This window comes from Panthera leo, chromosome F2 (genome assembly GCF_018350215.1).
Source record: "Panthera leo isolate Ple1 chromosome F2, P.leo_Ple1_pat1.1, whole genome shotgun sequence".
In the NCBI taxonomy this organism is placed as follows: domain Eukaryota; kingdom Metazoa; phylum Chordata; class Mammalia; order Carnivora; family Felidae; genus Panthera; species Panthera leo.
In genome coordinates, this window is record NC_056695.1 from 78,440,011 (window position 1) to 78,463,302 (window position 23,292).

General features: G+C 53.8%; 1 protein-coding gene across 5 annotated transcripts in view; it reads right to left on the bottom strand.

Moving 5' to 3' along the window:
• Positions 1–223: 223 nt before the first annotated feature.
• COL22A1 (collagen type XXII alpha 1 chain) overlaps positions 224–23,292 on the bottom strand; it is a 259,317-nt gene continuing 236,248 nt past the window's right edge. For all 5 annotated transcript variants that reach the window (XM_042923636.1, XM_042923634.1, XM_042923635.1 and 2 more), the window contains 9 exons: positions 17,859–17,912; positions 16,353–16,424; positions 14,811–14,846; positions 11,850–11,894; positions 9,334–9,513; positions 7,645–7,711; positions 5,112–5,294; positions 3,183–3,260; positions 224–1,321 (listed from right to left, as the gene is read on the bottom strand). In XM_042923636.1, the coding sequence (XP_042779570.1) occupies positions 1,134–1,321; positions 3,183–3,260; positions 5,112–5,294; positions 7,645–7,711; positions 9,334–9,513; positions 11,850–11,894; positions 14,811–14,846; positions 16,353–16,424; positions 17,859–17,912 (903 nt within the window). In that variant the 3' untranslated portion in view covers positions 224–1,133. The remainder of the gene's footprint in view (positions 1,322–3,182; positions 3,261–5,111; positions 5,295–7,644; positions 7,712–9,333; positions 9,514–11,849; positions 11,895–14,810; positions 14,847–16,352; positions 16,425–17,858; positions 17,913–23,292) is intronic.

Consider the following 23,292-nt stretch of genomic DNA (forward strand, 5'->3'; position numbering starts at 1 on the left):
TGCATCGCCCCGGAGCTGGCTCACGCACCCTCACCCACCCTCTTGTGCATCGGCAGGTGGCCTGGCCCCAGTCCCCCTGCCGCCCCCCAGAACACAATGATTCATCTCAGGCCTTAAGGGGTTTGGTTCACAGGCAGGCGGACACCGGACATAAGAACAGAATTGTCATGCAGGGCCGAAGAGGAAACTCAGATTTATTGAGCACCTGTCAGGTACACACACACACACACACACACACACACACACACACACACAATGCGCTTTATTTCCGAGGCAGAACCCTGGAGGCACAGATGTCCCACCCCCGGCCAGCCCACCGTCCGGAAATCACGGCAGTGGCCACCGGCCCCCCTTACTTTACAATTCAAGTGAGTGGAACCAACACTGAGGAGCCGGAAGGAGTCCCGTCCACGGCTTCACATCGGCTTTCCGGTCTTCGGCCCCCACGCAGGATCCCAAGGAGCCTTTGCCAAGTCAAGTGCCGTGATTTTGCGTCCTCGAGCCTGAAGCACTGAGGTGGCCGTGTCTGCTCCCTAAGGACCGAGCCTGTGCTCTCCAAGTGCACTTCCCCGCGGGAGGGGAGAACGTCCTTCGTGTCTGCACGCTCTTTCTCCTCCTGCTTCACGGGTCTCTCCCGGGCATGGCGGAGAAGGGAAGCCCACTGCCGTAACTTTCCTAGTTTCCTTGTGAGGAAAGAGGTAAATCTGGCAAATGTCTGGTCAGGGTGTCATAGCACCAAGAGTCTCCTCAAGATGGGCGGGTCCACTCCAGACGGGGGCTGTCGGAAGAACCCAGAAACAACCCGCTGCCCCACAATCAAGTTCTCCCAGCTTCGGAGGAGAGGGGAAAACTCGTGGAGCATCATTACATGAAATAATAATAACAATAATAATAATAATAATAAACAATAATAATATTAATAATAATCTGACCGACCGGCAGCATCTCTTGGTTTTAATAATGTTGAGGTCTTTCAAGAAAATAAGACAAAACAAATGATAAAAGCAAGACAAAAAAAAGAAAAAGAGAAAAGAAAACACGTGACTGTAATGTTTCAAGACCTCTGGCTTCTTATCAGGCTTTGAGTTCAAGTTTCAGAAATTCAGTGCCACCTCCTGGCATTCCAGAATCTTCTAGGGGCCCTTCACATTCCCTGGCCGGGCAGCGAGGCTGGCGAAGTAGGCACACTGGGAGGGGTCACACTGGCCAGGGGGCCCCGGCGGGCCTGGGGGGCCAGGGTGTCCCGCTGGTCCCGTCTCCCCTTGAGGGCCGGGGGCCCCGGGGAGCCCATCTTTAGCATAGCCAGGTTCCCCGGGCTGACCTGGTCCAAGGAGAGAAAGAAACAGAAGGTGTTCAGGACCCTTCTGGGGCTCACGAGCCCTGCTCCCACTGCTTCCATTCAGTGTGAACCGAGGACCAGAAACATGCCCAGAGAAAATGCCCCATGGGCTGAGAAGTCGCCTGGGGTAGAGTAATCCATGTGGACACCACAAAGCAGGGCCACCTGAATATGCAGGACAGGGGGTGGCTTTGTTTGGACTGGGGCAGCAATCAGGGTGCTGCTGGAGAGGAAGAGAAGGGTGGATGGGGGGCAGGGACATGAGGCGGATGAGAAACACGGCTTTCTATGCTCTTGCGTGGTTCTAGGAGATGAATCTCAATTGTCATCCCTCCTAGTTAACCATCATCCCCAATTCCCAGTATCTATTACCCAGGATCCAACTTGTCCCAGATATTCTGCAGTTTCTGGGCTTCATCTGTAGGTTAAATGTGAGCGGCATATTTGGACTATATTAACCTATTCTGTAAGTCATGGTCCAAGAAAACATAAATAGGATGCAACTAACTGACAGCCCAAAACTTAGGCTCAGAAATATTACCTATGGCACAAGTTCTATTCTTCTGTGTGTTAAACATTATAATTTCACAAATAATCAGCCTATTTCCCTTTTTGCTTTGGCCACTGGGAAGCTCACTGCTAAGTGTTATAGCTAATCCTATTACCTCCTAGGTCATCATGTTAGAAAACCTGAGTCTTCCTATAAAAGAGACAAAAAGTAGATTTTCCCCTTAAATAGATCTTTAGACATTTCATGATCTCTAAAATTCATGAATGCCTTGGGAGTAGGTATTTAGTCTATAGCCCTGCCTAGACCAAGATTGAGACCAGAAGTGTCATTAACGCCTTCAGCCAGGACCACTTGAGTACAGTCATTATCTCAACCTCACGCTGGTACAATTATTTCCCCTTTCTAAACGGTCTCTGCTCTGCCTTTTGATCTTTATTTGGAATTGCCTTATTTAAAAACTATTCTTAATATTATAAGCTATTGGAAAGTAGGCAAGCTGTCAACAATTAAGGCTGACGATGTATTTTCAGTTGTCTTCTCTAATGAGAGTGCCAACACATGTCCAGTGCAGGAAATTCGGAAAATCGAGAAGACCTAAATACTAAATACTAAAATTAAAATTACCTGTGGGCCTCATATTCAGAAATGACCTCGGGTGAGCGTGTAAACTAGATGTGAATAAAAACGGGAACTTGGGCGAGGTGGATTTCGGCAAGAATTCAGTCTCATTTCTGCCACCTTCTACGGATACCTCTCATCTCGGGCCACGACGCTGCCGTGCGGCAGAGATCTCCCCACGCGGCCACTGAGCGGGACGGCCGAGCTGTCCAGGTCGTCAAACGGCAAGCCCCGTGTCCCAGGAAGGCAGACCCCCCGGCAAGCCGGGCCTGCTGCCCAACCTGCCGGTTGGCCCCAAAGTACATTCTGAGAGTTGGTAATGGGGTGGCAACACGTGCCAGCGAGTTTAGAAACTGCTGCCGTGAGCAAAATTAACATCATGTGTTCATAGTGAGGCAGCAGGAGGAGTTCACGCGCACTGGGAAGGATTAAGGGGGCTCGCGGTTCCCGGTGCTGCCCGGGCTTTTGTAACCCCAACTCCGTTTTCTTCAGGGTCGTTTCATACGATAAGCCTCAAAAACTCATGGGATATACTAAGTTTTTTCAGCAAGAAGCTGGGCTTTTAGAAAGATCTCATAAAAACAAATCAGCCTTCCTGTCCCCTCTCTGTTGAACCCGGCCTCTCTCTGCAGACGTCCCTGGGGAGCCGGGGCGTCTCCCTCCATGGTGGAGGGCTACCGGCCACCCACCCCGGACTCCGGGCGCTCTCCCTACCTGGGATGCCCGGCGGCCCCATCTCCCCTCGGAGGCCAACTCCAGGTGCACCCGGGTCTCCTTTGGCTCCTCGCTCACCTGTGGGAGAAACACGCGCCTTAGGTGGTGGAGACCCGTGACGAGGGCACAGGCAGGGAGCCGCACCGTGCAGCGGGTGCGGGGTCAGCCCACGGCCGCTGCAGCCTTCCGCCCCAGCCCCCCTCGCTCTCACGCGCTCCACACTTGGGACTCCAAACTCCCCCACGCTCACTCACATACACTCACTTTCGAATGCAGCCTCAGCTATACATAAAACGTGTTCACGCACATATCTGCCCAATTACGTACACATGTAGGCGCATTGCGCATATTGTGGCAAATATATACGTACATTCGTATACACATAAGGACTCACTCAAACACCAGCACCCGGATGTACACAGCCACACGCCCTATATATACACGGGTCCATGCGGCCGCACGCCCTCTCTGTATATACACGCCCACTGGGGCCCCTGCGCGCATCCCTCTCCTATGCAGGCACACGTCCACCTACATCCACTTGAGCATGCCTGCCCTGCCTTGTGTTGTAACAGCGTTTCACCTGAACCTGTAGGAACTGGGTGATAACAGTAAACAAACCCAATACTCTGGACCCTACAGGCATTTGCTAACACAGATCTACCCTCACGAAGCTTGAAATCCAGTAAAAGATGAAACAGGGTACAGAGAACATTCTAAAGGAAGCAGAATGTGTTAAGGACCATCATAGCAATTTACAAGCACAACAGAAGTTCAGAAGAGGGGGGGGTCCCTTCCCCCTGGGAGGAAACTCAAGATTATATTTGAGTTAATACTGTACAGATTTGATTATACGCTCTCAACTTTTTTTTTCATCATTCATTTTTTTTTTTTGCTGTGTTGTTTCCAGAAATGTCTTTATGCAACATATTTTCTTTTGCAAACTAAAAATATTTTGCTAGTTCATGGAGACTTGAGACCGTTCTTATTTATTGTTGTAATTTACCACATTTGGTGTGTCTTCTGTCAGAGTCTGATGTTTTCTATGCTATGTGCTTTCTTGTTGACTTTATCTCATGTATTTTGTTTTATGAACCCAAAGAGATAGGACTTGAACACAAATTTAACAAAAAGACTTTTCAGTAGGAGAAACATTATAGGGAATGAACGAATGAATGAATGAACGAACGAACGAATGAAGAATTAGTAAGGAACTGGCAGGTGGAAAGAGGAGGATGTTAGGGGCATCCATGTCGCTATACCCCAGCGGCAACAGAAATCCTGTGTTTTTTGCACCCCCCGCCCACCCCTCCTCCACCTCGTGCTCACCCCTCCCCAGAGAGCAGTGAATCATCAGGTTGATGGTCTGGCTTTGGTTCTCCCTCTTGCTTTCCCACCTGCCTGCCTGCCTGCAAAGAGAGTGCGTTCCAGCTGGCTTGCCCCCATGCACTAAGGGGGACAGGTGCCACCCCCTGGAGGAGAGACCTGCTGTTGTCCAGAGGGCCCATGCCCAGATGAGATTTCTGTCTGAGAGCAGGAGAGGTAGCAGCCTTTCAAGCCACAGCTCCAAGCCACTTTGTTCAATTCTAAAGCTGGCGTCCAACGCCCCATGTGCCTGGAGACTGCAGTTCTGACCTCAGCTAGCTCTACCCTGGGAGGGGGCAAGAGGGCATTTTGCAATACCCCCTGCAGCTAGAGCAGGGGAGAAGGAGACAACAAGGAAGTTGGGAGGGAGCCGGTTCGATCTTCCTGGCGGGAGCATAATTTTCCAAAAATGTCAAGTATGAAAATATTACGTGATGCCCAAACCCAGGGTGTTACCGAGCTGCGGGGGGAGGAGAGGGGATAGATTAAGCACATTTGGCCGGAGTGCGGTTCCTTCCCAGCCCTCCTCCACGTGAAGCACGGCTCCTCAGGGTCCCCACTCACCTTTGGGACCTATTGGTCCAGACGGCCCTTCCAGACCCCCCTGTCCGGGCCGCCCTGGCTCGCCCATGGGGCCTGCCCTTCCTGGAAGCCCATCTTTTCCAGGGGGCCCCGGGGGCCCAGGTCTGCCTTGAGAGGACTTCATCTGTGCCGGGGGCCTCTGGGCCAGGAGGTAGGCAAGTTTGGCTGCAGAGGAGGGAGAACAGAGATGTTCAGGACGGAGGGTGATGGACAGAACATGAGCTGGCAATTCAGAAGGGGCATGCCCATGAAGTTCATGCCCATGAAGTTCAGAACCAAGGAGACCAGCACAGAAGGCCGACAACATAAGCCAGCGCATAGCAGTGCAGCCAACACGGGCTCTGGGCCTCGGGCAAGCTACCTGACCTCTCTGAGCCTGCTCGTCCTTGTTAGGAAAATGGAAGCAATGAAGTAACACCTACCCCACCAGCTGGGTGTGAGGATGGGGACAAGATGTAAGGCATTAAGACTGTGCTCTGGGGACGCCGGTGTCTCCGAACAGGGCGGGCCTGCCAGTGCTGACAGTCCCCACAGCAGGTGGAGTTGTGATAATTGTCAGCGGGGGAAATGGAGGCTGGCGGTGGGACTTAAGTGGCTCACACAAAGCCACTTAAGCGATTTAGTGACTTATCCGAGTAAATTTCTCATCGGTAAACTGAAGGGCTGGACGTGATGTTGTCTAGGATCCTTACACGTTTAAAATGTTAAGATTACAGAATTGGTTAAAAAAAAACAAAAACAAAAAACCCAGAGGGGAGCGCCTGGGTAGCTCAGTTGGTTAAGTGTCCAACTTCCGCTCAGGTCATGATCTCGTGCTCTGTGAGTTTGAGCCCCATGTCAGGTTCTGTGCTGACAGGCTCAGAGACTGGAGCCTGCTTCAGATTCTGTGTCTTCCTTTCTCTCTGCCCCTCCCCTGCTCATGCTCTGTCTCTCAAAAATGAATAAATGTTAGAAACAAAGCAAAAACAAAAACAGAGGTCTAACGGCTTTCCACCGCAGTGGGGACACAGTGCCCATCTGATGGCCACTGAGAGAGTCAAACATGGTCAGGCCTGAGCCCTTCTTCTTGCAGGTGGGTGACAGAACCCAGAGAGGCTGGGGGGGGGGGGTCACCCGAGCCCCCGGCATTTGGGTGGTAAAACCAGGGCAGAATCGGGGTCTTCTGAGAGCCCTGGGACCGTCTTCCCACAGCCTGCTGTCCTCCCACAGCACACGAGGTGGCAGGTGGGGTACGGTCTGGTCTGAGACCCAAGCGAACGGGCTTAAGTTCTCTGAGCCTTGATCTCCTCATCCTTAAAGTGGACTTGACGCTTCCTCTTCAAAAGGCTGTTTGGAAGAAAGGACTCTGCCCAGGAGATGCTCCACCTGAACTTTTCCCAAATAGGTCTTGTCTCTGTTCTTGGGCTGGAAACTCCCCAAGGGCAGAGGCCAGTTCTGCCACTGGTAAATCTAACACCCAGAAAGCAGAGCTCAGAGATGCCCACATGGGAGACCTCAGGATGTGACCTGCCCAGTGGTCACACTGGGTTCCTTTCTGGAACCCACGGCCCCACCCAAACCCCCGTCCCCTGCCATCTGCCCCAGGTAATCATGTTTGGCTCCCCTGCGTGTGGAGAGGGACCATGCTCGCCCGGATACTCTGTGTGGCCTGGGATGGGCAGCATCTCATCCAACGCCCTGTCCCCACACCCAACCCAGAGTCTGACATATGCTGGGCACAAGTAACTCTCTGACACACGAGCATGTGAACGAATATGCCTTCCTGTTTCATCCATCTGGGTCTGGGAAGAGTTATAGATGTCTGACCTTCCCTATCATAGGTTGTCAACGACTTTCCTCTCCTAACAGCTTCCAGGACAGAGGGGAAGTGGGAGAAGGTGGTGCTTAAGAGAAGGGATTTTGCAGCAAAGGCTGCCTGCACAGCTCAGACGCTTACCAGATGTTCCGCTTCCGGTAAGTTACTCAGCATCTCCGCTCCTAACGATCAAACATGCTTCCTGACCTTTGGGAGGCTTCCGTGAGTTACCCTGTGAGTGCTTAGGACACCACCTGACCTACAGCAGGCCCCGCAGGCTGGCATTACTACTACTAGCTTCCGACCTTGCTCCCTCCCGGAGCACCTGCTGTGTGCCGGGCTCATGCAAGACTGGGATTTCACAATAAGTCCACTACAGTAGGATTAAAAGGAGTCTAGTGCCTTGAAAGCACTGTGTGTCCCTGCTCCCTTCGGGACCGAACGCACAGGACGTATGGCCGACGGTGGTAGAGCTGGTTCTGTGGATGGTGAGTTTCCCTCACGAGAGGCGTTAAAGCGAGGTAAAGCCAGGCTCCGAGAGGGGTCTGTGGGTCTAGGGCCTGCACGGTGTTCCTCTGGTTTCTGCATGGTTTCTACATGTGAGCTGCTCTCCTAGAGCCTTTTCCAAACCGGGTTGCAGAGGTCCTGAAGGGTGAAGGAGGGACTGCTTCCCGGACCCTCAAGAGGCCTTTACGTGGCCAGCCGTGGTCAGCTACTCACTTTCCAGCTGTTTCTCAAGCTCTTCTTGGATGAGCCGCCGCAGGGTGTCCATGGAAGGAGACTCCCCCTGGAAGGGACGGGAGGTGGGGTTACTTACCTTCCCCGTGAACTCCTGCCACCCAGACCCCTGGTGGCTCCGGATTCCAGGAGGCACAGACAACGCGTAGCACGTTTTCCTGGTCCAACCCTTATCACTCCCAGAACTGGCTCCCTTTCCCTTGGCCACGCAGGCGGCCTCCTCCCATCTTGTACAGTCACCCGAGGCCTCTGCTGGCACTCTCGCTCTCTGTCCTTCCCGCTCCTTATCTGGAACGTCTTCTGCAGAAGCCATCTCCCCAGCACCAGACCTGAGAGGTTCTGGCCCCAAATCTCTCCCTGCCAAAGTCCCGTCTACTTCCAGACCAGCCCGCGGGCTGCCTCCTGCATGGATTCATATTCAATTTCCCTCACCAGTCGCTTGGCCACTCTTGGGTCTGGTTTTCCTTGCTCTGTTCACCTTGGCCCTACCCACGTGCCTGACAATCCTGATTTGGGTTCAAAGAAGCTGAGTCTATGGGCCAGGGGAGCAGAGCACACCCTGGGCTCACAGGGTGACATGTGATTCTTAGAGGAATCTGTAAGAGCAGTCCTCACACCATGCCCGCTGGATCAGGGCAGTGTCCACCCTCAGGGCGAGGGTCTCCCTGCACTCGTATCTGCAGCCCCAGCACCTGGCATGGAGGTGCCCAGTAGGACCATGACTTGGATTCCACTTCATGTTCTCGGTGTTCTTTCCTGGTCAATCTTATATGCCGGTCCCAGGACTTCCATTGCTACGCAGGGCAGCAGGACCAGGAGTATTCAGCAAGGGCTTTGGAAGCTTCCCCCCGCCGCCCCCCGTGCCCTGCAGTCCCCCTCCTGGACTTGACTGAGAGCCCAGCTTCTGGCTGCCCCAGACCACCGGGCAGTGACAGAACCATAGAGGGTCAGAGCTGGCAGGGACACTGGAGGTCACCTGAGCCTGTGCTCTGAGGACAGGAGGGCCCCCAGGGGACCACAGGGCTGCAGAGGGGGGAAGGTGAGGTCACCTCGACCAGGAACCCACCTCCCCCCACAACCACGTACACCAGGGTAGCTCTGCTTTTTTTTCTCTGTAGCCCATGTGTGCTCATGGTACAGGTTTGTGTAAAACGAGAGTTCTGCCACTAGAATAAAACGTGTTTCAAGAAAAAACACTGCTCTAAATAAGCCTGTCCTTTCATGTTTGGGAAAAGTAAGACCCAGAAGGGAAGTGAGTGCCCCAGATAGGGAGAAAAGAGGAATGACAGACCCAGGCATCGGCCGGATCGGCAAGCCCTCCGCATCCCGTGGGGATGCTCATATGGGTAAGAGCTGGTGCGCTTTTTAGTCAACTTTTACACTTGGTCCCGGGGAAGACTGGTGCCGGAGCCTGAAGAAGTCAGGCCTGAGGACTCACTGCATGAAGCAGAGGGTGGAGGAGGAGAGGGACTATACTCTCCAGCACTCCCTGCACTGTGCACACTATCTCACTTAATCATCACAACAAACCAGTCAGGAGACCGTCTCCTTCCCACCTTGGGCAGATGCGGATGGGCAGGCCCAGATGGGGGGGATCTAGAACCTGGTCCCTCTGATGGTCACACACCTCACCACCATCTCCCAAGTGTAAGGCAACATCAGCATCCTTACCCTCAGTCCCGGAAATCCTGGCTGTCCCGGAGGCCCCGGGGGCCCGGCCAGTCCATTCTCCCCAGGTGGTCCTTGGGGGCCCATCAGGCCTGTGTGGCCTTTGTGACCGGGGATTCCAGGGTCCCCAGGCTGGCCCTTCCCACCAGGGGGTCCTTTGTCACCTTTGTTCCCGGGGTCTCCCTAGAGGGAAGAAGCATGTCAGTGAGCAGAGGACTGGCAGGTATACCCAGCACAGACAGGCGTGTGCAGCTGTAGGGGGCTCCCTCATCCCCCATCCTGGGGCACTGGATGGGAGACCTCAGTCCTCACACGCCTGTGTCTCAGGTAAGGACACGGTAAGGACACGGGCTCCAGAGACAAAGCCACCTGTCTCAGTCACACAGGTAGTCTGCAGAGGACAAGAGGAGAGATCTGATTTCCAATCACAGTGCGTGTGGTTCCATCTGCCTGTTGAGCCTGACTCCCGGGGGTACGGGCCACTTCCGCTGGTCTGCTGTCAGCCGCACAGACACAGCTACTCTTTAGATGGAGGAGCCCCACTTGCAGGTGACTTCTTGCTATTCTTAGTTTTGCTGGACCCACATGGGATGACACTGACCGGGACGCTCTGCTCCCATCCCTGACCCAGACTTCGAAGCCCTGGATCGGTGATTTGGGAGCCATGGCGACCACAGGACCATCCAGTCCTCTGCCCATGTGCAAGTGTGGGTCTGACCAGCAAGTCCCGCGTGTTGGTGTGTCTGAAAATAGGTGGCCACTTCGACGAGCTCAGGGTTTACCAGGACTCCACTGCTGCAGGAAGCAACACAGGGAAAGAGGGGGAGCAAGATGGCAGCTGGAAATGGGACGTGGCTATGGACGTGGCCCAGAGCCAAGGAAAAGAAGACTACAGGTACAAAACTATCTCCGACATGGATGCTCCAATGAGAAACAAAAGAGCCAAATGATGGACAAAGTCTGATATGTTCCAGGGGGTTAACGAAAGGCAGATGTGTATTTATCACACACATACCCACAGGGCTGGAACATGAAAGAAAATGTCCAGTGATGGACCCTGGGAAAGGGGACGGGGGCCATAAAAGACACTGCTTTTCACTGCAGCCACGTTTTTGTAATTTGCAATGGTTAACTATATGTCCCTAATGCTTTTTCAACAGTAACAAAAGAACGGTGAATTTCAAATTAATTCAGCCAGATCCGAGGGGCAGGCCTGACTTAAGGGCATGATGCATTTCATGGGGATGTTGTTGGGTTGGCGATCAGGGGTCAGTGAGAGTCCCAGGGCTTCGTGCACCTGAATGCCAAGGCCATATCCCAGCTGCGGTACAGCATTTCCTATTCATTAAATGTCTCAATATCACTTTGCAGGGGGAGGACTCGTCCCAGATTTCAAACGTTCCCAGGAGGGCAAAGGATTGGCAATGTTCCACTCAACCACTTAACAGGGAGAAGGCAATTCTCCATTTATTGATTAGGTATCAGAGAAGAGATTTGCGGTCTGAACTCCCTGGCTGCCAGCCAAATCTCAGGCCACCCCTGGCAGCCTTAGGTCCCGGGGACACTTGTATGACACTGGTGTGGGGGACTGTCAATGCCTCCTCAGCCACAGCCGCGTTCCCTGCTCCCATCCTTAGGAACCAACAGCCAGAGCACAGAGGAATCCAGTCGCTCGGATGGAAGGAGGGAGAGAGATCCAGTGGGGGTTCAGTCTCTGACATTCTCAGCTGCTATCGTTCTGTCTCCTCCAGCCTACAGGAGAAACCCAACTCCTCACCTATCCAAACTGCAAAGAAAGCAGTGATAAATTCTCTGCAGGACCATGGAAAACAAGCCGGGGGTGGGGTGTGGGGTGCAACATCCACATCGTGCAACAGTGTGACAGTGTGACTGCTGACCAAACGGAGGGCTGTGGGCAAATGAGATGTTTGATTCCTCTAAAGAGGACAGAAGTTGTCATGAGTACGAAAACACCTCCTTCCCACACTGGCATTTCTGGTGAGAAAAAAAAAAAAAAAACCCAAACAACAACAACAACAACAACAAAAACCCACAACCAAACCCAAAAAAACTTTCCCTGTTGTTTTTTGGAGGAATGAAATGGAAAGAGAGGCTTTGTGAGGGTAGCACCAAGGCGACTCATTATGGGAAAATCTGTTCCCTTGTCACCTCCAGTGACAAATCTGGCTCCTGGAAAATTGGCACTTTGGGAGCTGAGCACGTCATGCACACAGGCTCTCGTCCGGGGTGAGAGGGAAATCTGTCAAAGTCTCAGAACACTTGCGTTTGAATTTGTAATTGTGATGATTTTACTCCTTAAAATAACATCCAAAAAAAAAAAAAAAGGAAAGGAAAAATAACAACATTCACTACAACAATCTCTTTGTGGGCCAGGGATTTTCCAGGGGGCAGTGGGCCGGCAAGCTCTCCAGGCTTGGCTGTTGTTGGCTGACCACCTTGGACAAGGTCCCCGCGCCCCCTTGCAAAGGTCACATTCAGTAACTACCTCCCTCACTTACCCTTTCTCCTTTGGGTCCTGGCTCTCCAGGCTTCCCGGGGGTGCCCTGCAATGAGTCCAAAGGACGAGGGTCACTTAATCAGGGCCACCCACTGGCAACCCTGTGCCGAGCACAAGGGGTGCCGGGGAAGTCAGCAGCCCCCCCCCAAGAGCCCCTCTCTGTCCAGACTTTGTAGGTATAACTTCCTTCCCTCCTCCGCTCCTGCCGAGACCCACGAGGCACCGACAGCACCAGCCCCTGCCCGGCACCTTTAGGATTCCTCCTCTGCCCTTTTCTGGGACAGACCCTCTCACCAAACACGCCCAGGAGGCCCTGCAGGATGTGGGCTTCCGTAAGTGCTCACTGCCCCTGTGGCCGGGCTGCCCTGCCTCCCGCTGATCCAAAGAACTTCTGTGACTGACCACATGTCAGCATGTGGTCCCGCTGCCTCCTGGCCCCTGCAGCCCATCTTCCTGCTGCCTGCAGCATACCCCCCTCTGCCATGCTCACAAGGTCTGTGCCCCCTCCCCCCCCCCATTTATATGCTGAAGCCATAATCCCCAGTGTGATTAGCAGGTGGGGCCTCCACGGGCTATTTAGGTTTAGATAAGGTCGCGAGGGTGGCCCCATGATGGAAATGGGGAAATGGGCACAGGGACCAGGTAGCCAGCTGGTGTAATTAGGGAATCTGTCAACAACCCTGATCCTGGACTTCCCGGCCACCAGAACCATGAGAAATGTCTTTCTCAGCCACGCAGTCCAGGGTAATGGTGTGGTGGCCAAGCTGACCAATCACTATCCCTCTTTCTAGGATAAATCCCACATGGCCTTCAGGCCTCCCCTCCAAGAAGCCCTCCCTGATCGCCCAGCACCTAGGTAGGGACCCCACACCCCTCCGGGAGGGCAGTCACTTTGGGGCCGGTGGTGGGGTACACAGCCTCGTGGTCCTCACTGCTAGGACACTCCCTCCTTGCTTCTGCGACCCTCTGCGGCTGGGATCTCTCTCTACCCCACTTTGCCCCCAGCCCCTCTGCCGCCTCCCTTGCAAAGCCCTCCGGCCAGTGTCCGCCCGCATGCATGGGTTCCCTTGTCACCAGCTGACGCTTAACTGCCACTGTCCCCACATGAGGTGACAGGGGGCGTTCCCCTGGGACCACAAGCACTTGGAAGGCAGGTCCTGTGCTTATCCACCTCCGGACTCCACCGTGTCCCCGCAAACCCTGCTGTGCACTCCGTTCAAGAATACAAACTCCAGGGCTTGAAGCAGGGGGCAGTCGGCCCGGGGCTCATGCCCTGTCTCCTGCTGCAGGGACAGAAGGGGTCTGCAGAGAAGGAGGGAAGTAGAACACTCCGCAGCTCCTCTGAGATGGGGTCACACCTGTCACGTCAGCCCCGGCACGCGGGTGCACCTGTAGCCCTCGACTTGTGCAGAGAGAAGAGCAAGTCACAGCCCTGGTCTCACGGGGCTCGCGGCTCAGCTGACAGCCAGATGGGGGCACAGCTTACACACAGGGCAGACCCATTTATTTCTCTAATAGAAATACGAAAAGATGCTTCGGGAACCCCGGGAGAAGTGCATGACTGTGTGTTGGGAGGCTTGGAGCCTTGAAGGACACATAAAACCTAACAGGCAGAGGTATAGGGACGGGCCCTGTAGGTGGAGGCAGGAGTGAAGACCAAGCCTTGGAGACAGGACTGGGGCCGTGGCGTGCACAGGGCAGAGGAGGCAGGAGCTCACACTGGAGAGAGCGTGGGGTCGGCTCAGGGCAGAACTCGGGGCCTGCTCAGAGGCCGGACTCATTCCCATAGGCAACAGGGAGCCAGAGAGAGTCGCGGAGCAGCTCTGAAGTGCGAGCTGGGGCCGTTTCCCCTGCGCCCGATCTAGGCAGCAGGAAGAAACAGGGATCGGAGAGCAAGCACTATGCCCATGAGTGGACAGCACGGCTCGGGCGGAAGCAGAGGCTGCGACACACTAAGCCGTTCCATCTGGCTTTAAGGAAGCCGCCTGCCTCCCTCCCTGAGCTAGGAGAGGAACCCTCAGGCTCAGAGTGAACATGGCTGTCCCCCACGCAGGGCGTGCGCGGGCTGGGAAATGGACACGCCAGCAGCTGTAGAAACTCCTTTCTCTGTGTTCCTTCCGTCTTCGGTTCCTCATCACGTATTTTTGCCGCCTGCTCTTCGCCGGGCTCCTGGGCCAACAGAGCAGGGTGCTAGGACACAGCACAGTGGGGTGTCACTGTGTCCCGGTGACCGAGGAAAAATCCACACAGGCAACGTTTCGGCACAGACCTCAGGCTCATCAAGACCAGGCATGCAAAGGAGTAGGAGAGTGAGGAGGGGCGTGGTAAGGGCTTCTGGAAAAGGGCCCCGGTGTGCATGAGAGCCCTTGGCAAAGAACTTGGCAGGTTTGAGGGGCTGAAGGGCAGAGCTCCTGGGGGTCAGACTCAGAGGGGAGCTGGTGGAGCCAGGCCACCTAGCTTCCAGCAAGGGCAGGAGAGGGCGGAGCGGGGGCCAGCCTGGGAGGCGACATGGTCCTGTGTGTGCTCTGCAAAGGGGCTGCGGGCGGGAGGCGGCTGTGGGGGCGGGGAGGGCAAAGGCTGGACACGGGGCGGGGGGGGCCGGTGGGTGGTCACTGCGATCGTCCAGGCAGGAGATGGTGGCAGCCTGGACTGGAGTCCTTGCAGAAGGCATGGGGAGAACCGGACAGAGCGGTGGCATTTCGAACTTGCAACCGATAGGATTTACTGACACTGGACACAGAGACGTGTAAGCGAAAGAGGCACCCCGGACCGGCTGCCGAATGGGTGGGTCCCCGTGCACAACTAGATAGGATCTACACAGCGACAGCGGGGCACTGAAGTGAGCGCGGGACCCAGCCGGGCGCCACGAGCCTGTGTGTGTCACTGCCCACGAAGCCGAAGCCGCTCCAGCGTCCCCCACAGGGAAGTGCGGCCAAGGGGAGGCGGTGCACTCAATACTTGCCTCCTTGCCTGGGACGCCCTTCTCGCCTGGCTCCCCCTACAAGACAGAACAAGGTATCAGCAGGCTCTGCAGCGTCAGCACATTGTCTGCAAAGCAGACACTTTCACCCAAGTCATGTTCCAGCAAAGACGACAATCAATGGTCCAGCCGACCAAGGACACCTCTGATAGGGTTCTCTAGTCGGCGAGGGCGGGAGGAGGCACAAACCGCCCCAGAGTGGCAAGGGGAGCCACCGGTTCTGGGCTCCCCGTCAACAGGATGGCTGGGACTCCACCAGGAGGGCGTCCGGGATATGGGTTTTACAGAGTGTCCAGCTGTGGTAGGGGATCCTCCTGAGAAGTGGGCTCAGAGTGTAAAATAAGCCACCAGACACACACTGGGCTCTAGAGCGAGCAGTCTGGGTTCCAATCCTGGCTGCTCCACGTAACTGGCTTTGTGAGCTTGGACAGTCTCCTTATAATTTTCTCGAGTTCTCAGAACTCTGTGCCTCAGTTTCTCCATCTGCACAATGCGAGCAGAGGCTGTACCTTGCCAAAATTTACTCTGCTATCATCATGACTTGAAAGAACCAGGGTTGCAAGTCTAGAAGAATGGGTGCCTGGCAGCGACATGGCTCCTAGGGGGTCAGGAAGGGGATCGGGGAGGCAGCTTGGACCATTAACAGTTGGGTAACAGAGTGAATGGCCTCAAGTAAAAATCAGTGGATGCAGCCATGGAAGGGCTTGGGCTACATGGTAGAAATGGGCAAAAGAGGAGTGGCCACGGGAGTGGCTGGGCTAGCTGGGCGGTAGGGGCATCCTTGGGGGCCAGGATTAAATTGGAGGGGGCGGACAGGAACATGGGTAAGCTTCCTACTCCTGCATGGGACATACCACCCTCATGCCGCGGCTGGCAGCCCACGGCGTGGACCGTGGCATGTGGGACGCACCAGGAACCCGGCTGGAAATGTTTGGATGCCTCAGCATTCTTCTGCCCAGAGACCTGGCAAAGATCACCGGACGGCATCCCTGTATCACACCTTCTAGTCAGGAGGCCTGGACTCAAGGTCCAGCTGGGGCACGGACTGACCACGTGGCCTCAAAAAAAATACCTACATGTTCTGACCCTGCAGCCCAAATTCAACCACCTTTAACATGGTTTCTAACGGTCCTTGAAGTTTTAGGAACGTTACAGCACCACCACCCCAGCCCAACCACCATTAAAGCAGTCTATACCTACGCAGCGGATGCCCTGGGCTGGGCACCGCTGCTGGGCTCTGTGCACCCATCACCTCACCTAATGTTCGCAGGTGTATGCTCTTATCCCCACTGGAATAATGAGGACACTAAGGCACAGAGGCTATGAGAGCAGCCCAAGGTCCGGTGGTGGAACTGAGACTCCCACGCAGGTGACACGTGAGTGCCTGTTTCAGCCAATGCACACTGCCACCTCGGCACCATGACGTGACCGTGACACGACCTGAGCGGGAGGACCTGAAGACACAGTGGGTGGAAACTCCTACCAGAGCTGGGCACCTGGCCCCCCAGGGAGTTCTCTGCTTACCTGAGGCCCCCGGGGACCCAGAAAGCCGGGGAGTCCCGGGCTGCCGTGGTCTCCTTTGTTCCCCTTCTGGCCCTGCAGAGGGAGGACAGATATCAACGCTGCAAGGTCAAGTGCAGACCCGAGGAGACTCAGAAGCCTCGTAACCCAATGTGTTCTGAGGGGTCAACAAAGAGAAGAATGGCCCTTTCCGGTATGGGAAGGCAGCCAGTCGGGAGGCTACCCTGTGTCCTGACAGCGTTGTTGAGGCTGGGGCAAGACAAGAAACATCTCCTCCCAATCAAAGCAACAGAAGCAAAATGGGAGAAAAATTTAACAAAAACACTCTGCTGTGTGTGTGTGTGTGTGTGTGTGTGTGTGTGTGTGTGTGTGTGGCCCCTCCAAGCCGCCCTTAGTACACTTATTCCCAATAGCACAGCGAGGCTCCTGGTTTGGTAGGATCGCCTCTGGGGAGCAGTTTTGGGGACTCTTTCAGTTCCAGCCCTTCCGGGTAGCCACATGTGAGTCAGCTCTTCTGGGGCCAGCTCTGTGCCAGGCATGAAGCCAGACTCATGGCCCAGTTCCATCTCGTCTCACCAGCAGTGACAAGCCTCACATCACAGCTTCTGAGGAACATCAGTCATTCCATTCGCTAAGGAGTTTAAGTTCTTCTAGTGCAGCTGTCCCAGGTCTAACAGAAAGATGAGTCTCCACTGGGGTGACCAGATGCCCGGTTTGCCTGAGCATGATGAGGTTCCCAGGATGCAGGATTCTCTGGGCTAAAACCAGGGAGGCTCCTGGCAAACCAGGACGGACGGGTCACTCTCATTTCCACAATGACGACAGTTAGCCAGCCAACTGGTCTGCCCACTGTCCAGCACAACTGTTGCTTGACTCACCAAGCCCGGGGCGGGTGAGGTGGTGGTTACAAGAAGGCTAGGCTGGGAGGAGACTTGTGGAAAGGATTTGACTCATCTGACCCCTGAATCCATCAGAGAACCATTTTCTCCAGCATGTCTCCCCATCTACTAGACCTAATCCCAAATCCGGTGACCTGGATGCTCCTTCCACTACCCACGGATCCCACCCATTGTTTCTTCCTGCCCTCCCCAGCCCCCACCTCCTTACCACTAGGAATAACCCCTTCAGACAATCTGTCCCATACCTATCCCCACATAACACACTTACCCTGTCCTTACTCGGGTAACGGCTGGTAGGCCTGACCCTGTCCCTCCATCCTCTAAAAATATGCAGCGTCTAGAGTGCAACCTTATTACACGCTTCTTTAGTCTTAATAGGCTTGTACCTTTGTATGACTGGTACAGAGAACCAAGTGCATAATCGCATGCATTTTAGACTTTGAAAGGGGTCCTTCTTGGAGCCTCTCACTTCCAGCCTATTTCTATCATTCAAATACCGTATTTTCCCACTGATGCTTCTAGGGGTAGAGAACAGGCAATCTGTGATGTGAAAGCCATGCCCCTTGCAAAGCTGGCCCTGATGCCACCTTATAGCCATGGGAGTACTCACAGGGCTTCCTGCAGGGCCAGGGTCTCCTGGAGATCCCGGTGATCCATTCTTACCCTGGTGGAAGAAACACAAGTGATAATCTACCAGGACATCGAGGAACAGGACAGTGGAACAGAGAGACTGCTGGATGTGGAGAACCCGATCTCATATGGAGAGCTGTCATGCAGGCCAGCCTGGCTCTCAGTAAGCCACATCATTATTCAGAGGATAGCTCTCAACTTATAAAAGGAGCTTATAACACCTCACTCATAATATTGTAAAATTAAATGAATTTGTGGGCATGATAAAGCCTAGGTTGGTGAGTGCTGCCCACAGAACAGGTGTAGTAAATAATCATGACCTCATCCATCCACCCATCTACCCACCCACCCACCCACCCATCCACCCATTCACCCATCCACCTACCCACCCATCCACCTATCCATCCATCCATCCATCCATCCATCCATCCATCCATCCATATATCCATCCACCCACCCATCCATCCACCCATCCATCCACCCATCTACCCACCTACCCATCCACCCATCCACCTACCCACCCATCCACCTACCCATCCATCCATCCACCCATCTACCCACCCATCCATCCATCCATCCATCCATCCATCCATCCATCCATCCACCCATCTACCTATCCACCTATCCATCCATCCATCCATCCATCCATCCATCCATCCATCCAACCACCCACCAACCCATCCATCCATCTACCCACCCATCCACCCACCCACCCATCCACCCACCCACCCATCCACCTACCCACCCATTCATCTAACCATCCATCCATCCATCCATCCACCCACCCATGCATCCACCTATCCACCCATCTTCCATCCATCCACCCACCATCCATCCACCCACCCACACCTCCATTCACCCACCACCATCCATCCATCCATCCATCCATCCATCCATCCATCCATCCTTCAGCTCAGATGCTGTCTTAAGGAAGAACACAAGAGTGCTCAGAACATGGCAGTGCTGTTTTCAGCTTAGGGTGCTTGTCCAGGTGCTAACTGCATTCTACTGTTCCACTAGGGGCACAGTAATATCCAAGAGATGATGATACTGACACAGACAGGAAAAATGGCTATGCACAATCGTGGAGCCACTAAATTGAAGGTCTGCTCATTCCAGAATCCAGGACTGACCCAAATGATTTTGCATGCTCTGAGTTGGGTATTTTGTGCACACCCAAAATTGTGATAAATACATTGGTAGTGCAAAAATCAGAAAGTTTAAGAATTCTTCTAGCTATGCCGTTGAGGACCAGACAAATTCCTATTAAGGCTGAAGTTCACAGCTTGGCTTCAGCAGGCTGGGTTGGTCACTGCCTCTGCCCACCACTCTCCTCCGTCTCGGGACCTCCCCCACCAGATGGCTGTGTCTTTATGTGGCTCTCTTCCCTGCTGGGAGCAGCCCAAAGAATAGTGTGTGTCTTGCCCCTCTCTATGCCTGGCATCTAGCACAGTGCCAGACACACAGGAGATACTCTGTGGAATGAATGCACCAAGAACATCCCAGGAAACCACTCTCCGTTGATCCTGTAACCAAAAGGTGCTAACATCCTATAATCTGTGAAGCACGCATCCACCAGTGAGTCAGCTTCAGGGAAACATGTTATAGTAAAAAGAAGCTAACGCTGTCTGAGCCAATGTCCTACACGCTGGACTTTGCACGCAGTCACTCGCTGCGCACAACAGATACAAACATTGCCATTCTACAAATGGGGAAACTGAGTCACGGAATGGCTATACAACCTGCCCAAGACAGAAGTGAAGGGGCTGGGATTGGAACCCAGGAAGCTCGGAGCCCAGCCCTGTGTCTCATGAAAGACACGACCTGCTGGTGATCATGATTAAATAGGGTTCACATCTTATGCCTAAGAAGTGCCCATGTGACCACGGATGATTCATGTGGCACAGCTCACATGATCCTTCCAGGAAGCCTGAAGGGTGGATATCTTTATCCCTGTATCACAGATGAGGAAGCCGAGGCACAGAGAAAGCCCAGGATCCGCACAGGACCCCTCCAGGGAATGTGATGTGGTGGCTCCTCCCGGCACCTCCCTCCGCCCACCCACCAACCCATCTGCGTTTTTCTAAAAATATGTGCTTTGGCTCATCCCTATGGTAATTATCTCTCTCCTCCTCCTCCCTCTGGTTTGCAGAGAGGATAAGGGCCAAGACGCATTATCATCGGTGCCAACACAGGCGGATGTACTCAGGAGGGGCGGCTCAGGGCAGCCACCTGTCACCTGTCAGGGCGCTGGGGGCCGGGAGGGGCTGGGACCTGGCTCCCTCCTGGGCTGTAGGCCACTCCTCATGCCCCACTTGTCTTGGAAACCACAGCCCCTCCTCTATGCTCCAAACTCCTGTTCTGCGCACCTCCCACCAGGGTGATCTTTCTGAGAAGGAAATGTGGCACACACAGGCCCAGGTAGATCTTCAGCTGCAGTCTCTTGAATCAGACTGCCTGAGTCCAAATCCTGGCTCTGCTATTTCCCTGCTGTGTGATCTATGGTGAGTGACTTGACCTCTCTGCCTGTGTTTCTCATCTGGGAGCAGGGACAGTCAGAGCCCCGGCCTTGTAGGATTCCAGAGAGCGAATAGGTAAATTCCCATGTGTCCCCAACACTGGGACTGCCAGTATTTCCTGGAAGCTCTCCATAACCACTCCGTGTCTGGTTCAAGGTTGTATGAACCTGCTGAGGTTGCGAGGAATCTTCCCTTCACTCAGGAAGGCCGATCGATTCCAGTTGAGTGAGAAAGAGGTTATCAGAGGGATAACCTAGAACCTCCTCTAATGCGTTCAACTAAGTATTTGGCAAACTCTAGTGGTTTATTGTTGGTTACGGAGTCCCTGTGATGGCCACTCAGCACTGATGGTGGCACATTAGAAAAACACAAAGCCACCTCTGGGGACCTCGGGGCTTCCGGGCCAAGGCCCATCTCCTGCATGTGGGTGTAAGGCCCTTGGCATCCTCCCCCGGGGCCTGCTGTCAGCATCTCCCCTCCCCACACCTGTCCCAGAGTACTCGCTCTTCCCCACATGCTGCTTTCCTTTCCCTTTTCCATGCTCCTCAACACACTGGCATTCATCAAGGATGTACAGAATGCCACTTTGTGCCAGGAGACCCTGGAGGGGGCCAGTGCTGGGAATGTTCCGAGGGCTGGACACTGTTCCAAAACTTCACTAATTTAACTACTGGATCTCACAACTTCCCTTCACTTTACAGATAAAGAAGCAGGACCAGAGGGGTTGGGGGGTGATCCTTCTATGGACTCACCCAGTCTGTAAAACAAGATGCAAGCTTAACTCCAGAGCTTGGGTGTGGAAGCTTCAGGATGGCCCGAAGGGGCCCCAGCGGGTGCCTGGGGCTCCAGAGCAGGGTTTCTCCATCTTTCTGCCCTTACATTCCTGCCCCGTGGCCTATTCGGACATTTTCTCCTCATCCCATACGAAAGTTTAACACCACAGCTGTACTGAGTATCTGTTTCTGGTCTGTATGCATACATAAAGAGTAAAGGGGCTGGGCATCCCAATCCCTAGGGACTAAGTGTCCCTGGTGAGGAGACCTGCCGGGTGTCAGCCTCCTGGTCCCTGCATATAGGGATGGTGCTGATGCCCCCAGGATCTGCAGGTTGACACCACCAATGGTGGGCGGGGGGTGGACAGCTCAGCTCCCTAACCCAGTGCATGCTGTTGGATGAGCAAATGCCATGTTCCAAAAAGAGGAGAAGAACACGGTCAGACAGTGATCTGAAAATATGAAGTCAGGGCTGGGATGGAAATCCCCAAAGCACCAAATGCCCTGCTCCTGAGCATTGGTGTCGCCCTGTGGCCAGTCCCCCAGCACATGGTGTACCCATCACTGCACACAGGGGACATGTGTCCCACTGCTGAAACACCTAGAATAGTAGGGCTCACTGAGCTGCCCGCATCCTGGTCTGACAGCTGTCCTTCATGCCCTTCCTCAGACGCAGGGGATCCAGGACTGGGCGTGGGAGGCACCTGGCTACTTTGCATCCCTCGGGCTTCAGACTTAGTATAGAAAGGGGGATGTGAGTCACTGTGGCCCCACCAGGCAAGAAAGAGGTGTCCCTTGGTGAGTTCCAAAAAGATGTGGCATTCAAATGCCTAAGACCTGTCCCAGGTGCGTCCGGTAGGATTCTGAGGACAAAGAACATGGCCATGGCTGTGGTAGGTGCAGAGCATTGGATTTGGTGTCAGAAAGTCTTGGGTTTAAGTCTTGTCTACAGCTCTTACCAGCTGTGTAACCGGGACCCAGGAAGCCCACGTATACCTATGCTACAGGCTATTCACTCATCTACTCCATACTCCTCCAAAATTTACACACGCACACATACACCATGCAAAGAAGCAAACTGCAAAGATAAAGTGTCGTGTAACAGATGTGCATTCTATCTACATGGTTATAGGTGCACTGAAGACATTTTAAAATAAACACAAAATGCTATTATCAGTGGCTCCCTCTGGAGTGTAGAGGTGGGGTGAAAAGAGAATCTTCTTTTAATTTGGATTCTGTATGATTCCTTCTATCATTAGCATGGGTCACAACTGTGCCATTTCTGCACAGGACCTCATTTGGAAACAAAGTCACTGCAGATGTAATTAGTTTGATGAGGTCATGCTGGAGCAGGGCGGGTCCCAACCCAATACCACTAGTGTTCTTAGAAAAGGGGCACATTTGGACATCGAGACATGCCCGCAGGGACAATGCCATGTGAAGACAGAGGCAGAGATCAGGGTCATGTTGTACAAGCCAAGGAACAACAGAGCTTGCCAGGAAATCTCCAGAAGCTAAGTGAGGGGAACAGACCAGATTCTTCCTCACAGCCCTCAGAAGCAACCAAGCCTGTCCACATCTTGATCTTAGACTTCTAGCTTCTGGAATAGTAAGACAGGAAATTTCTTGGACATCTAGCCTCCAGAATTGTGAGACAATAAATTTGTTGTTGAAGCCACTAAATTTGTGATTCTTTGCTACGACAGCCCCAGCAAACTAATACACAGATCATGCATCACACACTAGAATGACCTAAGGGAAGTCCTACAGGGCCCTGCCATGCCACGAGGTCCCAGAAAATAGCCTAGGGTACATGTAGTAGGGCACTAGTGGGGCTTAGGGCAGTAGCTATTTCCAAATTCTAGGATATACTGCCATTTGTTTTTAACATTTATTCATCTCCTGAGAGAGAGATGTGCAGGGATCTCCAGACAGAGCATGTGCAGGGGAGGGGCAGAGAGAGAGAGCAAGACACAGAATCCAAAGCAGGCTCCAGACTACAAGCTGTCAGTACAGAGCCTGACGCGGGGCTCGAACTCACAAACCACGAGATCATGATCCGAGCCGACATCAGACGCTTAACCGACTGAGCCACCCAGGCACCCCTATAATACTGTCAATT